The sequence below is a fragment of the Hibiscus syriacus genome, unplaced genomic scaffold, assembly GCF_006381635.1.
Source record: "Hibiscus syriacus cultivar Baekdansim isolate YM2019G1 unplaced genomic scaffold, ASM638163v2 tig00109983_pilon, whole genome shotgun sequence".
Lineage (NCBI taxonomy): Eukaryota > Viridiplantae > Streptophyta > Magnoliopsida > Malvales > Malvaceae > Hibiscus > Hibiscus syriacus.
The window spans coordinates 127,428-146,645 of NW_024062549.1; the positions used below are offsets into that span (position 1 = coordinate 127,428).

The 19,218-nt window shown below is 38.3% G+C and overlaps 1 protein-coding gene across 1 annotated transcript; it reads right to left on the reverse strand.

Annotated features, from left to right (window-relative positions):
* Nucleotides 1-345: 345 nt before the first annotated feature.
* On the reverse strand, nt 346-1,187 carry LOC120211753. Its single transcript, XM_039210234.1, has 2 exons — nt 562-1,187; nt 346-439 (listed from the first exon to the last, which is right to left on the reverse strand). Exons 1-2 carry the CDS (start codon nt 1,185-1,187, stop codon nt 346-348), a joined length of 720 nt encoding a protein of 239 aa, XP_039066165.1.
* Between the last annotated feature and the right edge of the window lie 18,031 nt (nt 1,188-19,218).

The window sequence follows — 19,218 nt, forward strand, 5'->3', positions numbered from 1 at the left end:
TCAAGGGATAATAATAATTGCTTTACCACTGAGATTCGTGCTCCTTTGTTAGATCTACGCTGAATTAGTCCCTTTTTTTAGTGTAAATTGGTCCTATTAAATAAGTGTTATTATTTCATATAAAGATAATTTAAATATAAAATATTAGAAAATAAATAATTATAATTTAAAAATACTTTGTTCGAGTTGATATCCTAACTTTGTTCCTATATGTTTAGTATGGATTGTAATTTGGTTCAAGTTCATATTAACACTTATTTATTTATTTTTTGAAAATAATACAGGCCTCATTAAAATCTAATTCTAATCCTAATAAAGGGAAAAGAGTGCACAAAATTCCATTAATCAAGAAGTAATTACATCTTTGCTAATGACACTAGCAATGATATCGGGACAAATCGAATCAAAGAAAAATGCACTACCAGAACAAGTGGCCCATCTAGCGAGAGCATGAGCAACATGATTACAGTCATGATTGATATATGTAATATGGAATCTAGGATTAGATTGAAAAACAACACGAGCTTCTTGAATAAAATACCCAATGTCGAGATGTCATACGAGTCCCGTGTAATTTTGTTCACAAATATTTGAGAATCAGATTCAAACTGCAAATCCAACCACCCTTTCTCATTAACTAGGCGTAAACTAGCAAGCAAAGCAAAGAATTCAACAAAAGTAGGATCAGCACATCTTCCAGAGACTTGTGCCAAACCCCCTTGCACCAAACCATTATGATCACGAGCTACCACCACAATAGAAGCCAGACGCCCATTGTTATCAAATGAACCATCAAAATTTATCTTAATCACACCTGGTGGAGGAGGTAACCATCTATTGTGTTGAATGAAAGGATTCTCATGCATCCGATCTAAAGCCATTGCTTGCAAGTACTCATGATGAAGTGTTTTAGCTGTCGACACCAGAATCCAAGACTGTTGAAATTTGGCATCATGCACAAAGGAATTACGATTGTTCCACACATTCCACAAGTAGACTAAGAACCCAACAAAATCATCAAGTCCCAAAATAGATAGAGCCTCTTCTAACCATAAAACAAGAGGATCAATATCACTCAATGAGATAGAAACAGGTATGCCAGCATGTCGAAGAACATCAAGAGTGCAAGGGCAACTCCTTAAAGCATGTAACACAGACTCATCTTCATAAGAACACAATGGACACATACCATCAGAAAAATCAACCTTCTTAAGACGGTTACCAACAGGTAAAGTATTACGAGTTACACGCCAAACAAAAAATACATATTTTTGGAAGTATTTTCAATTTAGCTATAATCCTCCATAGCTTTGATTTCCGTCATTATCATGTGAACAACGCTGAAGCCACCAATAGCCAGACCTAACAAAATAGATGCCTGAATCATGATTGCCCCAAACAATTACATCCTTAGAACATGGTGTAATAACAACATTTAGAATTTGTAAAGCGTCCTCAAAAGTGAACAACTTGCAAATCAAAAGTTCATTCCAAGAGTTAGTTCCTGAAAACATCAAATCACGACAATAAATAGGAATATCAGAGGAAACATAATAACTCCCTTGAAGTGAAACAACTTTGGATCCACCCCAGACATCATCAAATATACGACAAGTACTATCAAATCCAATTTGCCAAAATAAACCCCCATGTAACACCTGTAATGTCCGATAAAGGCCTTTCTAAGCAAAAAAACTCTGATCCTTCAATGAAGCATTCAATAAGTCCCCATCAGGATAATACTTAGCACGGAAGATACGGGAAACCAAAATGTCTAGCTCTTTAGTAAAATGTCGTAGTTGTTTTCCTAATAAAGCCATATTGAAGTTATACAAATCCCGAAAACCAAGAACCCCCTCACACTTTGGTTTACACATTATTTTCCACTCAATCAAAGGCCAACCTCGCTTTGCAATATCACTTGACCACCAATACCTTCTTATACCTCTAGTTAAATCTTGCACTAAGGATACAGGTAGTAAATAGCATGACATCACATATTGGGGAAGCGCTTGAGCCACAGACTTAAGAAACACTTCTCGACCACCATAGGAATGCAAATGTTTAGTTCACCCATCAATCCGTTTATGAACACGATCTTTGAGATAACCAAAAGTATTAGTTTATTCTTCCCAATATGTAAGGGCATACCAAGATAATGCCCCAAATCAACAACTTCTCCAATACACAAAATAAATGATATCTGAGTGCGACACGTAACTGGTGTAAGCGGACTAAAATAAAGTACATATTTTTCAAGATTCACCTTCTGACCTGAAGAAGATTCATAGATACGTAAAGCATCTCGAACCTAAATTGCTTCCAAAATAGAATTCTTGATAAAAATAATGCTATCATCAGCAAAAAATAAATGTGTAACTTTTGGACCATTCTGACTAGCACTGACACCTCTGATTTTCATTGATCATGTAAATGATTAAAAAGTGTTGACAAACCCTATGTGCAGAAAGAAAAAAAATGAGATAAAGGATCTCTTTGTCGCAAACCCCGGCTAGGACGAAACTCAAAAGTAAGAACACCATTCACCCGAATAGCGAACGAAACAGTCTCAACATGTCGCATAATAAGATCAACCCAGTTCTGGAAAAAACCCAACTTCAACATGATTTCATGCAAAAAAGGCCACTCCACTTTATCATATGCCTTCTCCATATCCAATTTAAGTGCATCCCCTTTATTCGGCCTGTTCTTCGAAGAATTCATATAATAAAGAAGCTCATGGGCCACCATGATGTTATCCGAGATTTGTCTCCCTGGATGAAAGGTAGCTTGATTCTCACTAATACAAACAACCATAATATCTTTCAACCTTTTAACCAACACTTTGGAGACAATTTTATAAACCACATTACATAAACTAATACGCTGAAAATGCTTCATCAGCTGAGGATCATCTATTTTAGGTATTAAGACATCACTATTTTATTAATCAAGCCCATATCCAAGGAACCATTCAACAAGTGCATACAAATACTAATAACCTCAGTCCCAACCACATCCCAATGAGAATGAAAAAAAACTTATCGGCATACCATCTATACCTGGGGCTTTCCTAGTATGAATCTCCTTGAAAGCAACAAAATCTCATCAACAGTAAAATCCTGACAAAGGGCATAATTCATATTAGAGGTGATCACAGGATAAACAACATCCAAAATTGAGTCATCAACCATATGAAAGGAGGAAGCAAATAGATTCTGAAAGTATACAACTGTAATTCCCATGATATCTTGCTCATTATCCTTCCAAATTCCATGATCATCAAACAAACCACTAATATAGTTCTTTTTCCGATAACCATTCGCCCGAGCATGAAAATAAGTCGTGTTACGTTCCCCATTAGATAACCATTGAACACGTGATCTTTGCAACCAATAGATTTCCTCTTGATCAAGCAAACACTGAAGCTCCATTTTCTACCGTATAAAGGTAGAAGGTGGTATACCTGAATTATGACTATGCATAGAAAAATTAAGACTATCTTGAAGTTCTTTAATCCTATGACGAGTCTTGGATAGCCGTTTACGTTGCCATGAATTAAGAGCTAGACCAACCGCTTTAATTTTGTCCACCGTATTATTAGTAATACTCGCCCAAGCAGTACGAACCTGCGCCTTACAATCTGCTTCATTTGCCCAACAATTGTCATAACGAAAGTAATCATTATTGTTCCGCCGTGTTTTGCAACGAACCCAAGTTGTATTCATTAGGAAAAGATTGAAAACAATGTTGATTAGCAGTAAATCGATCAATACGCTCTTGAATGTATCGATCCTCCGCTCTCCCAGAATGCCAAGTAAAACACCCTTTAGATGGTTTAATATCATATAACCCATTTACTTCAACCATGGATCGAAATTCCTCCATTTGAGTCCTAGATTTCCTTCGCCCCCCACGTTTCTCTGAATCATAAAGAATATCATTTAAATCTCCTCCTAAAAGCCAAGGTAAATCAGACGCAAAACGTAAATGAGAAATAGTAGACCAAGCCTCTTGTTTGAGAGGATGAAGATGACTAGCATATATACCAGAGAAATGGAACTTTTCATTATCAGAATCAATGATCGAATCAATATGAAAGCGAGACGATTACAAAACCGAAATAGTATATTATTATTTCATAACACCCAGTACAATCCGCATTTTTATCCACAATAAAACACTGATCCATACCAATTTTACATCGTATATAATGGACTCTTATGCTTTGTTATTCTAGTTTCAGTAAGGAAAATCACATCCACTTTCTTCTGACCAACGTATTGGCCTAGAGCGTGAACTGTCGCAGTAGTATCAGACCACGACAGTTCTAACATAATAGAATCATTGATCCCGGCGGGGTTGATCTTCAACCACCGCCACAGAGTTTTTATTGCTGCTCATCCCAGCTTCAGAAGTTGGTATATTTGTAAGCCGTGTCATTGTAACAGGAGTATTGATAAGTTCAGGCTCCTCTAATATCACTGTTTTGGTAGAAGAGTTATTTCCACTAGGGTCTCCACCACAATCTCGGTACCACTACTCTCCACAAATTGCCCAGACTCGATCGAGGATAAAGGATTGGAACTGTCTTTCTCCAGAATAGGCACTCTGTCACACACCGAATTATTTATAACACCATTAGCATCATAATGTTTTTGCTCAACCCATACCATTTTTGGAGTACTCTCAACACCACCCTCGTGATCAACAACTTGCTTTTGTATACCATGATTAACTTTCAAGACCGAAGAATCCATAACCACAGCAGGAGCAGTATCCACATCCTCTAAATACTCAACCCCACGCCTTACATGCCCATGAGCAAAACTTTGTTGAAACGAGACTCTTAACCATTCTCCATACTGGAGCTTGGAAGAAGATAAAACCTGCACCACCTTACATGAAAGGGCTTGATGTCCTAAAAAATGCAACCAAAGTAGAACAACGGTAGAGTCTCATATTGAATAGGACACTGTTTCGGTTAGATAATCCTAGAACACCAATGGCAACACAACGACTTATTGGTTTAAGCGAATTAATCCTTATTCGAATACGAAGAAACTCACCCATATTACCACCCAACTCTCTCGTGTCCACATCCAGCACTTTTCCCATACTTGCACCAAATGAAATAGCCATTTCTTTAGACATAAACCCCAACGGCACCTGATATACCCGCACCCATATATCCTGCTGTTAAAAATCATAATATGCAGGACAACATAATGGATCATAATCAAGTAAAAAAACCAAACATTGTTAAAAGACCATGGACCTCGTCGGAGGATATCCTCCTTAGCCATCGCAGACCGCAGCTTAATATGGAAAAACCCATCTTGTAATTCAACTATTTCTTCAACTTTATCAGACTTCCATATTGAACGAAAAACACGACCCAACGGTTCACCATCAACAGGCATAGCAGACATGAACTTGCCAACTAACCAATGCTCCCAACCCACCATATCAAGCTAGGCAGAAGGAAGAGACGTGACTACCCTTGAACATTCATCCTCAGTAAATGAAAGATCCTGAAACTGCATTGAGATATCTTTTGCCATTTGCAAAGAGAAAATACGCAGAACCAGATAACAGCACAATACCAACATTAAAAAATCACAAAGAAACGTGGTAACCCTTAGAAGATTATATACAGTATAGAATGCATCAAAAACCAAAACATACCATAATAGCAGAAATAAAATAAATATAATCACTATAATTGAGACCCAAAATAAACAGAAAGCACCGACCATTAAATACCGAATCAGAAAATACCAATGTACATACCCCAGAAATTCTGCTAGTATAGTACTTAGTAGCCACATATGACATAGAATTATCCAAAAAATACAATACAAGTAAAAGAATCAAATATATCCTGGTCCAAAAAGGAAACACCAACTCCGTAACCAAATATAAATCACGGGAACTATACCAACTAAATGCACAAGGAAATAATCGTAAAATTGCAACAGACAACCAAAAACAAATTATAATTAAAAAATCAAAATAAATATATAGAAAACAAAAACCATGCAAACAAACACATCATCTACGTATAGACTGCATAAGAAAAGAAAAGAAATATAATATTCCACACTGAAAAATTAGACATAAACCCATGTAGATAAACCAGCTAACGTCACCATGGGACCCACCAAATATGGCAGAAACAATAGGAATGGACAGCTAAGTAATGCAAAAGTAAATAATTCAAATGGCTGCCAAGAAGGGAGTATAGGTAAAAACCAAAGAATATCAATACATACCATAACTGCAACATGAGAACACACCAAATCCCTGTAAATAGTACACAGTATATAACACATCTCCTAAATTTTCCGACATAAGAAAACCAGAACAATAAACTGGAAAAGAAATTCGAAGAAGATAACCATGGAAAATCACTAGCAAATAGAAGACCAAAATCAAATGACAATATACGTAAATTGCTACATGAAACCAAGCCCAGGCATGCAGAATCAGCATATATGATAATTTAAAATAATAAAACAAAAATAATATTAAATAAAGCCCATGTAAAAATCCCAACTGAGACCACAATGTAGATGCAATAAGAGTCAACCTGGGACCCGCCCTTCTAGTAATATTCACGTGTACAATAAAAACCCAAATACAATTCCATGCAAAAAGCAAACACCGAAAAACCCCAACTGTATTATTTGAATAGTTGAAAAAACAGTCAGACAAATAAACACAAAATATCACAGAATATAATTGCACATTAAACAAAGATAACCGTTAACATATTGGAAAGACGCTCCTACACGCGCCACCGTACATGACCAAGGTGAAACACCAGTCATGGAAACCGAGCAGAGGAAACCAGTTACCCAACCAATAACAACAAAGAAAGGAGACCAGCAAAGGACCAGTAGCAGACATACAAGACCAAAAACATAAAACCACAACCATAATTTCCAGGAATCAGAAAACTAACCTAAAACCCTTCTAAAGACAAATAAACCATCAGGAAAATTGCAAGAGAAAGAATAATAGCAGCCAATAGCATCAAGAAAATATTTCTTATACCAAGATTGAAAATTATAAACAATGGACACCAAAAAACCTAAGAGACCAGAATACAACCAATAACCCAAGAAAAGACCACCAGTAACAAATAACAACAAAATGATACCATGGAAAGAATCGGTGTAAACCCAAAACAATCCATAAACAAAACCAGTATATTATTAATAACCAAAAGAATAAAATAACATTCGCAGTGATAAGATGAAAAACCAAGTTTAAAAACCAAGGAACAAGAAATAAAAAATAATATAAAAATTCATACCCAAAACCGTTTAGCATATCTCCGGTAAACGGAAACCAAAAATGTAATGAAAGGAAAGAAAACCCATAACCAATACCATGCATCGATCCACCGAATGATCGGTGATGATGTCCAAGGAGATCGCTCATCCCATTTGCATGAAAGAGCGATTCCATGAGAGAAATTCGAGAAAGAATTTTAAAGAACATTTTTTGCATGGGTCTAAATTGTTGGAAATATGGAATGCAAAATTACATTGTTAGCACTGACTAGAAAGGTAAATAGTAATTTAAAAGAAATAAATTCGTAAATTGTGTCGTGATAAAACCACTTCCTTAGAAATGAATTCACCCCAATGTGTGTAATCGCTGCAGTAGGCAGACCGTCCCCCGAGGTTAACACGGAGCACCAAATTTCGTATACCCGAAACCAGAGTGGACTGTTGGTGGTATTATACTTTTGATCGGAAAGCACACAGAGAACAACTTTAGAAGACACTTGGAGAGTGAATTCTGAATGTAGAGAGTGAGTTGAGAAGCTGAATCCAGCTCTCTATTTATTGGCTAGACATAGGGTTAAAATCATCAATAAAAAAATCATGATTAAAACCCTTCATTGTAACAGTTGAAACGTCTAGATGAACTTGACTAAAAAATAGTCCAGGTTCATTGCATCATTATTCAGATGTTATAACTCCTTAAATTAAATCATGTAACTCCTGATATTAACAGCTTGTCTCCTTTGTACAAAGCTAGAAATCAGTCTAGATACATCTTAACGTTTTGATTTAATTTAGGAAAAAAAACTATTTAATTTCAGACAACTCATAAATTAGCTATTATCATTTGAATTTAAACAGTCCTCAACATCCTATAAATATCAGGTGAAATCTTTCACATTTTTTCATTTGTTTCTTTCAAAGAGAAATTCCACAAGAATTTTCTCTAAAAAGATGGTATCCGCGCGGACGTTTTGAAGACACGTATTACCACGACCACGACCACAACAATGAGCCGAGCCGACCCGAGTCGAGACGAGAGATGGATGGACGGTGACGACAGTAGTGCGCGAGAGTTCCCCTTGTTCTCTCTCATTCAACAAGCAAGTGGAGAATCCAAACCTTAATTACCCATTCCCAATAATGTTTCTAATACTATCAATCTTTCACATTTTTTCATTTAATCTTTCAGAGAAATATTCCTTACAAATTTTATCTAAAGAGATAATATCCGTGCGGACGTGTCAAAGACACGTATTACCACACCTTGTTCTCTATCACTCAACAAGGGAATGGAGAATGTGAACCTTAAATATCATTCCCACTAGAGTTTCCAACTCAATGTGGGATTGAGCATTACCAACATTCCCCTACTAATGCGAAAGAATTCTTCTGAAACTCGAAAAAAATCTTTCTAGAAGAGCAATAGCGAGATTAGTTACTTAAGCACTAGTGAACGTATCTAGAACTAGTACTTAGTGATGATGAGCAATCCTTCTCTTAGATAAGTGAAACTAGTCTTGAACTTTTTAAGATGGGGGTAGACTCATAACACCCAACTAACCCCTTTATCCACCTGAGTCCTCGATGTGTAAGATATATATATATACAAAAGTATATATTTGCCCATCTTACCACATGATTCTAATAAGTGTGCTAGAAAAATGGCTCAATATTTTTTCGTAGAAGGCGGCTAACTCTTCTGTAACCCCCCAGACCCGGTCTGTAAGATAGACCCAAACCTAAGCGGGTCACATATCCCATTCAGAGGTTTTTTTTTATCACTTATAGAACGTTAAATATAATATAGAACATAATATTAATAATACAGATATGTCCAAAACGATAATAACATACATGTCACCAAACATAACTGAAAAACATATAGAAATATATGTTAATACAAAATAAAGTAGTTGATTTCTCCTGATGCCAAATCTGCTAGCTTATGGTCTGCTGTTATCTGAAAAAGGGTAAAAACTACAGAATGAGCTAAAAAGCCCAGTGTGTTCCATACAGTGTATATAAAAACATACTGATAAAAATATTCCAGTAAAGTCGGTTTACGCAATCATGTCGTTAAAAAAATATGAACACTACCCCCAGCCCATCACAACAGAATGTGTAGGTTCCCCAGGAACCATACACCCAGCCCACACAACAAATAAGGCCCTGAGCACAAAGCCGAGGAACCTGCGGATATACTTCCTTCAACAATACCCCCCAATGATGGAGACGTTCATGAATGTATTTGAATGAAAACAATGATTAAATCTTTAAAACATAAAAGTGTTCATGCTTAACAATAATATACAGAAATACGGAAATCAAAAGACAAGTCAGTAGTATACAGAATTTCAGATATCAAATATTCAATATTCAGAAAAATCGGTATAAAATACCGTAACCAGAAATCATATCAGAAATATGTGGCAAATCAGATGTCATATAGATAATGTTCAGATGTACATTTTAAAACAGAAATAATTAACACTGTCGGGAAACACACATGTAACAGTCTGAGAAATCAGATAGGGAAGCCTATTACTGGGTCTGTCGATCACGTTCTGCTGCAGCGCTAGATCCTACGAATTGGAAAAATCCATATTGGAATCCTAATATAAATAATCTAAATATTATTTAAATAATATACGGAAACCTACGAGTAATTCTCGTAGTATGCGGTTCAGGCTGATCTAACGAACGGATAATACCGGACCTAATTGATCCTTGCTCAGGTGAAACACGAGTACCTTCATAAAATATTTTATTGAATAAATCCTTGACCAAATCTCATTTAAATAATCAAAATATTAAAATATTAAGCCTTTTGGGTTTACAAGCTCGATTCGGGAATTTCGGGTCAGAATTTGGCAAAAAGGACTTCGGAATCAAATTCAGGACGTCGAAAAATATAAAGTATGACCTTCCGAAATTTCGAATTCTTGGTCAAAATTAAAGTCAACGGGGTTGACTGACGATTTGGAGACTTTCGGGTTTGAATTTAGCAAAACGGACCCCAAAAACGGATTCAGGACGTCGAAAACTATCAGGATAGGTATTCTTGGTCGAAAACAAAGGTCGTTTAATAGCTGGTCAAAGCCGATCAAAGTTCTGGTCAAAGGAGGTCAACAAACTGTCAAACATTTTACACAAATAGCACTTTTTTAAATAATTACCAAAATAGCACCTTTTTTGAATTAATTCCCATAATAGCACCAATTTCGAATTAATTCCCAGAATATCACCTTTTTCAAAAAAATTACCGGAAATAGCACCCATTTCGAATTAATTCCCCGAATAGCAATAAACCGAATTAATTCCCAAAATAACACTGGTCAACGGTCAACGGGTCGGGTCAACGGGTAAACGGGTCGTGACCGGTCAAACCGGTCAAAACCGGTTCAAAACCGGTTTCCAGGGTTCACTCGCCTGCGGCGGCGAGTGTGGCGCGTGCGACGTCCTCCGGGGCTCAAAAAATCACGAAAAAATTTTTAAAAATTATTTTGAGCGATTTCAAGATACTTACAAAGATCGGTTCAAATTTTTGAACGGCGAAGAGCTCGATTTCGACTTGGCCGAATCTTTGACTGATCCACCTCTCCACGCGCCGCCGTCAACGGAGATCGAGGATGACATCGGCGGACTCGGAACGGCACAAGGAACACGATGGTGCGGGAGGTGTCGTAAACGGAGCAACGATCGGCGATGAATTTAGGATTTTCTAAGCGATTGAGCTTAAAAAAACGTCGATGCTTTGACTTGAAATTCACGACGTTTGGGAGCGTTTCGCTTCAATTAAATTGAAGGGTTTGTTCCTCGCTCGATGATGAACACGATGGTGGTTTTAAAATAACGATCGGAATTCGGACGACGTCGGGATCGTCGTCGGAAGTTGAGGTTGAGAGAGGGAATTTGGGAGGAATTGGTTTCTGATTTTTAGAAACCAATTCACGTATATAACAACCCATACCTAACATTTTAGGGTAAATTCAGGGCTTGGTCCCTGAATTTTCTTTAACTCTAAAACAAGCTTCAAGTTTTAAAAACTTCCAATTTAGTCCCCAAAAATCCACCAATTTTCACAATTAAAACCTCAATTCCCAATTAAATATTATTTTAAAATTTTCGGGTTGTTACAATTCTCCCCCTCTACAAGAAATTTCGTCCTCGAAATTTACCTTATGAAAACAGATGAGGAAATTGAACCTCCATTGACTCCAATGTCTCCCAAGTAGCTTCTAAGGGGCTACGATTACTCCACTGAACTTTGACCATTGGAATACGCCTATTCCGAAGAACTCGCTCATCCCTCTCTAAAACCTGAACATGCTCCTCCTCATATGACAAATCAGGTCTCAGCTCTACCTCATCAACCTGAATGATGTGATCTGGATCTGGACGGTATCGCCTCAACATAGAAACATGAAAAACATCATGAATACGACTGAGCTGGGAAGGCAACTCAAGCTGATAAGCAACAGGTCCAACTTTCTTCAGAATACGATACGGCCCAATAAATCGCGGACTCAGTTTACCTTTACGTCCAAATCTCAATACCTTCTTCCATGGAGATACCTTGAGAAAAACTTGATCTCCAACCTCAAACTCGATATCCTTACGTCGCTTATCCGCGTATGACTTCTGCCTATCAAATGCCTCTCTTAAGCGATCACGGATCAGTCTGACAGTATCTTTAGTCTCTCGAACCAAGTCTGGACCCAAAGTTTTTCTATCATACAACTCTGTCCAACATATAGGAGTACGACATCTACGTCCATACAGAGCCTCGTACGGTGCCATGTGAATACTCGCCTGATAACTATTATTGTAAGCAAACTCAGCTAACGACAAGAAATCTTCCCAACTACCACGAAAATCAATCACACAACCCCGTAACATATCCTCCAACACCTGAATCACTCGCTCAGACTGTCCATCAGTTTAAGGATGAAAAACTGTACTGAAATTCAAACGAGTACCCAGAGCCTCGCGCAAAGCTTTCCAGAACCTGTAGGTGAATCTTGGATCTCGATCAGATATGATAGACAACGGAACACCATGAAGTCTAACGATCTCAGAAATGTACAACTTAGCCAGTTTGCCCAGAGAATAATTAACCCGAATAGGAATAAAGTGCGCTGACTTGGTGAGTCGATCAACAATCACCCAGATAGAATCCTTTTTGGAATGAGTTAGAGGAAGACCAGTAACGAAGTCCATCGTAATTCGCTCCCATTTCCACTCAGGAATCTTAATTGATTGTAACAATCCAGACGAATGTTGGTGCTCTGCCTTAACCTGCTGACAAGTCAAACACCTTGCAACAAAATCTGAAATAGTTTTCTTCATACCAGTCCAAAAGTAGCGCTCTTTGAGATTATTGTACATTTTGTCCCCACCAGGATGCATAGCATAAGGACTACTATGAGCCTCCTGAAGAATAACCCGTTTCAACTCATCATCTTTAGGGACGCAGTAACGACCGTGAAAACACAAAATTCCATCCTGGTCCACAGTATACTCCGAACTCGATCCTTGCTTAACTTGTTCAATAATGGGAAGCAACGAGTTATCAAGGAGTTGTTTAGCCTTAATCTCCTCGGCCAAAGTAGGTTTAACCTGTAACTCTGCTAACAAACTATTATCATCAAATAAGCTCAAGTTGGCAAATAAGGCTCTGAGATCTGATATCACCTTATGGCTCAAGGCGTCTGCCACTACATTAGCCTTCCCTGGATGATATTCTATCTCAAAATCATAGTCCTTTAAAAGCTCCAACCAGCGACGCTGTCTCAAATTTAATTCTTTCTGAGTAAGCAGATACTTCAGACTCTTATGATCAGTATAGATATAACACTTTTCTCCGTAGAGGTAGTGTCTCCAGATCTTTAAAGCAAAAACCACAGCAGCTAATTCCAGATCGTGAGTAGGATAGTTACGCTCATGCGGCCTTAACTGACGTGACGCATAAGTGACAACCTTCCTATCTTGCATCAAAACACATCCTAATCCAGAATGAGAAGCATCACTATAGACAGAAAAATCCTTCCCAGATTCAGGCTGAATCAACACTGGGGCTTGAGTTAGAATAGTCTTCAATTTCTCAAAGCTAGCTTGTTGGTCCTCAGACCAGACAAATGGAACATCTTTCCTCAATAGTTTCGTCAGAGGAGCTGCAATAAGGGAGAACCCCTCAACGAAACGACGATAGTAACCAGCTAAGTCCAAGAAACTACGGATCTCAGAGACGTTTCTGGGTTGCTTCCAGTTCAGAATAGCCTCCACTTTGCTTGGATCCAGTTGAATGCCATCAGCAGAGACGATATGTCCAAGAAAAGTCACTTCGCTGAGCCAGAACTCACACTTGCTCAACTTAGCGTATAGCTTATTCTCCCTTAGAGTCTGAAGAACAATCCTTAAATGCTCCTCATGTTCTGCTTCACTTCTAGAATACACCAGTATATCATCAATGAATACAACTATAAACTGGTCCAAATAAGGTCGAAACACCCTATGCATCAGATCCATAAAAGCAGCAGGGGCATTAGTTAACCCGAATGACATCACTAAAAACTCATAATGCCCATATCGAGTACGGAAAGCAGTCTTTGGAATATCCGAATCTTTCACTTTAAGTTGATAATAACCAGATCTTAAGTCTATCTTTGAAAAGATAGAAGCCCCTCGAAATTGGTCAAATAGATCATCGATTCTGGGCAGAGGATATTTGTTTTTCACCATGAGCTTGTTCAGTTTCCTATAATCGATACAGAGTCTCAACGTCCCATCTTTCTTCTTGACAAAGAGAACTGGGGCTCCCCACGGTGATACACTGGGTCGGATAAATCCCCTGTCCAACAACTCCTGGAGTTGGATTTTCAGTTCTTTAAGCTCCTTTGGGGCCATACGATAAGGAGACATTGAAACCGGGGTGGAACCAGAATAGACTTCAATCACAAACTCGACTTCTCTATCTGGAGGTAATCCAGGCAACTCCTCGAGAAAAACATCGGGAAATTCCTTGACAATTCGGATGCCTTCAATATCGGATTGCGATCTCCTAGTGTCCAAAATATAAGCAAGAAATGCCTCGGAACCCTTCCTGATCATCTTCTCCGCTACCAAAGCAGACACAACATTCGTCAGAAATCCACGTCGTTCCCCGATCATTACAATATTTCGATTATCTGAGGTCTTCAGAACAGCTCTCTTAGTCTCAAAATCAATATTTACTCGATGTTTGTCTAACCAATCTACGCCAAGAATCAAATCGAACTCTTCAAAGGGTAACTCCATCAGGTCAGCCAGAAAAATCTCCCCATTGATCTCTATAGGGCACTCTCTAAAAATACGATCCAACACGATGGATTGGCCTAAGGGACTTTGAACTATCACTGAACGCTCAGTATTCTAAACAGGAATATTTAGACCCTCAGAAACGGAATGTGATACATAGGAATTTGTAGAGCCACTATCAAATAATGCAAAGTATGGAACTGAATGAATAGTAACAGTACCTGCAGTCATATTAGGCCCATCTCGATCTTGTCGAAGTCTAGCAGTGTAAACCAATACAAGTTGTCTGGCCTCAGATCTAATTGGACCCCTACTCTGAGATGCTCGGCCTCTATTAGCCGATCCAGGTGCTCTCTCCTGAGTACGACCACCTACAGGAGTCTGAACAGTACTCTGAGTACTAGCGGGAGTACGAGCTGGCGTCTGAACTATAGTAACTAATAATGGACAATCCCTTATAAAATGGTCACCAGAACCACATTTAAAACAGGTACCAAATTTTCTCCTGCATTCCCCAGGATGAGGTTTTCCACAATAATTACATGGATGCGAACCAGAATCAACAGGTCTAGAAGACTGAACAGCTGGAGAACCGGATGCTACAGGCCTGGCACTTGCACCACCTCTCTGAAAAGATTCACCCCTGCCCCTCTTGCTAGGATGTGCAGAAGAATTAACAGAACCAGAAGGTCTCCTGAATCGGGTTTGAGCTCGATCACTATCTCTCCGGTGCTCCATACCCAGTCGCTCTATTTCCTCAGCAGTCTTGGCTATCTCAACCAAAGCATCAAAATTTCTCTCTCGGTGGGTAGCGACTCGACTCCTGATTTCATACCTGAGTCCATTCTCGAACCTCAAGCATCGATCTGTCTCAGTATCCACAAGTTCAGGAGTATATCGGCTCAATCGGATGAACTCCACCTCGTAATCCATAACAGACATATTACCTTGCTCCAGGTTCTGAAACTCCTGGCGTCGCTCCTGCAGATATCTCTCTCCGATGTAGCGACTCTGGAAGCGCGTCTTGAAAAGATCCCATGTTAATTGGTTCCTCGAAATACTACCAGAAATGGATTGCCACCATCTGAAGCTTTCTTTCTTCAACATAGTTAGGGCCCCTTTAACTTTTGCTCAGGTTTGAGGTCCATCTCATCCATAATCCTCTCTGTGTCCTCCAGCCAATACTCAACGTCTGTCGGAGGTCCACCAGTAATACCCTCAAATGGTACTACACCAGCAGCAACCAGAGAATTTGAAATCTCCACTGCAGTCATGTTACTAGGGGCTCTAGCAGCTCTCTGAAACATGCAGAAGATAGCTCTATTAATGGCGTCTTCATTCATCTCAGTATCCTCATCTTCAGTGACGGGAGGGTCTCTCATAGGAGTAAACTGATCATCATGAGAAAGAGTCGGATCTACTTGCGGAACAGGAGGATCACGTGCTGACATCGAATCATCTATCGTAACAGAAGGTCGAGTGACTCGCCCTCTACCACGTCCACGTCCTGTCCTACGACCTCTAGCAACATTCATCGTTGGATCTATATGGCTCTATAGAAGAATTTGAAACATATGTCAGATTAGCATCAGGGATCTCGAGAAAACTTTAAATCATAACATAAGGTGACATTTTTTTTTTATTTCTTAAAAATTCAAAGTTTAGGACCCATATACAGTCTGAGTGTTTAAAACTGAAAGCTCTGATACCACCAAATGTAACCCCCCAGACCCGGTCTGTAAGATAGACCCAAACCTAAGCGGGTCACATATCCCATTCAGAGGTTTTTTTTTATCACTTATAGAACGTTAAATATAATATAGAACATAATATTAATAATACAGATATGTCCAAAACGATAATAACATACATGTCACCAAACATAACCGAAAAACATATAGAAATATATGTTCGTACAAAATAAAGTAGTTGATTTCTCCTGATGCCAAATCTGCTAGCTTATGGTCTGCTGTTATCTGAAAAAGGGTAAAAACTACAGAATGAGCTAAAAAGCCCAGTGTGTTCCATACAGTGTATATAAAAACATACTGATAAAAATATTCCAGTAAAGTCGGTTTATGCAATCATGTCGTTAAAAAAATATGAACACTACCCCCAGCCCATCACAACATGTGTAGGTTCCCCAGAACCATACACCCAGCCCACACAACAAATAAGGCCCTGAGCACAAAGTCGAGGAACCTGCGGATATACTTCCTTCAACAATACCCCCCAATGATGGAGACGTTCATGAATGTATTTGAATGAAAACAATGATTAAATCATTAAAACATAAAAGTGTTCATGCTTAACAATAATATACAGAAATACGGAAATCAAAAGACAAGTCAGTAGTATACAGAATTTCAGATATCGAATATTCAATATTCAGAAAATCGGTATAAAATACCGTAACCAGAAATCATATCAGAAATATGTGGCAAATCAGATGTCATATACATAATGTTCAGATGTATATTTTAAAACAGAAATAATTAACACTGTCGGGAAACACACCTGTAACAGTCTGAGAAATCAGATAGGGAAGCCTATTACTGGGTCTGTCGATCACGTTCTGCTGCAGCGCTAGATCCTACGAATTGGAAAAATCCATATTGGAATCCTAATATAAATAATCTAAATATTATTTAAATAATATACGGAAACCTACGGGTAATTCTCGTAGTACGCGGTTCAGGCTGATCTAACGAACGGATAATACCGGACCTAATTGATCCTTGCTCAGGTGAAACACGAGTACCTTCATAAAATATTTTATTGAATAAATCCTTGGCCAAATCTCATTTAAATAATCAAAATATTAAAATATTAAGCCTTTTGGGTTTACAAGCTCGATTCAGGAATTTCGGGTCAGAATTTGGCAAAACGGACTTCGGAATCAAATTCAGGACGTCGAAAAATATAAAGTATGACCTTCTGAAATTTCGAATTCTTGGTCAAAATTAAAGTCAACGGGGTTGCCTGACGATTTGAAGACTTTCGGGTTTGAATTTAGCAAAACGGACCCCAAAAACGGATTCGGGACGTCGAAAACTATCAAAATAGATATTCTTGGTCGAAAACAAAGGTCGTTTAATAACTGGTCAAAGCCGGTCAAAGTTCTGGTCAAAGGAGGTCAACAACCTGTCAAACATTTTACACAAATAGCACTTTTTTAAATAATTACCAAAATAGCACACTTTTCGAATTAATTCCTAAAATAGCACCCTTTTCGAATTAATTCCTAGAATATCACATTTTTCAAAAAAATTACCAAAATAGCACCCATTTTAATTTAATTCCCCGAATAGCACTAAACCGAATTAATTCTGAAAATAACACCGGTCAACGGTCAACGGGTCGGGTCAACGGGTCGGGTCGGGTCAACGGTCGGGTCAACGGGTAAACGGGTCGTGACTGGTCAAACCGGTCAAAACCGGTTTCCAGGGTTCACTCGCCTGCGGCGGCGCATGCGACGTCTTCCGGGGCTCAAAAAATCACGGAAAAATTTCTAAAAATTATTTTGAGCGATTTCGAGATACTTACAAAGATCGGTTCAAATTTTTGAACGGCGGAGAGCTCGATTTCGACTTGGTCGAATCTTTGACTGATCCACCTCCCCACGCGCCGCCGTCAACGGAGATCGAGGATGACACCGGCGGACTCGGAACGGCACAAGGAACATGATGGTGCGGGAGGTGTCGTAAACAGAGCAACGATCGGCGATGAATTTAGGATTTTCTAAGCGATTGAGCTTAAAAAAACGTCAATGCTGTGACTTGAAATTCACGACGTTTGGCAGCGTTTCGCTTCAATTAAATTGAAGGGTTTGTTCCTCGCTCGATGATGAACACGATGGTGGTTTTAAAATGACGATCGGAATTCGGACGGAGTCGGGATCGTCGTCGGAAGTTGAGGTTGGGAGAGGGAATTTGGGAGGAATTGGTTTCTGATTTTCAGAAACCAATTCACGTATATAACAACTCATACCTAACATTTTAGGGTAAATTCAGGGCTTGGTCCTTGAATTTTCTTTAACTCTAAAACAAGCTTCAAGTTTTAAAAACTTCCAATTTAGTCCCCAAAAATCCACCAATTTTCACAATTAAAACCTCAATTCCCAATTAAATATTATTTTAAAATTTTCGGGTTGTTACATCTTCTCACTTACATAGGTTATTTCATCAAGTTTATCTCGACATAAACTACCCTTAACAGGGATATGAAATAATTAAGAGCTTTTATAATAGCTCAACCTCATAAAGGGTCTTCAAGTTCATTATAATGAACCACCCAAACTCTGGGATAAGAAGTCATTAAGAATAAATATTCAACCTCATTAATCGGTAAATTCAATAATTATTCTCACTAGAACCATCCAAATTCTTGGATTTGAATTTATTAAGAGTTTAACAAAATCAATCTTTTTGTTGGTAAGTTCATTATTTCCTTCTCATTTAGGACTACCCTACTCACTCTGGGTTATGAACTTATTAAGAATAGATATTTAGCCAAAATTGGTAAATTTATCAAGTCTTTCTCACTAAGACCACACAAATCCTAGGCTCTGAATTTATTAAGAGTAATTAAACTCATCATGGGCATGCACATTATTCATCAT

Bases quoted from the DNA above. Each gene is read 5' to 3' on its own strand.
- LOC120211753 (XM_039210234.1), bottom strand. From the start codon at position 1,187: ATGTGTCCATTGTGTTCTTATGAAGATGAGTCTGTGTTACATGCTTTA. The intron at 440-561 runs GTATGACATCTC...TGCTCTCGCTAG, and splicing joins AACAAAATTACACGGGACTC to ATGGGCCACTTGTTCTGGTA.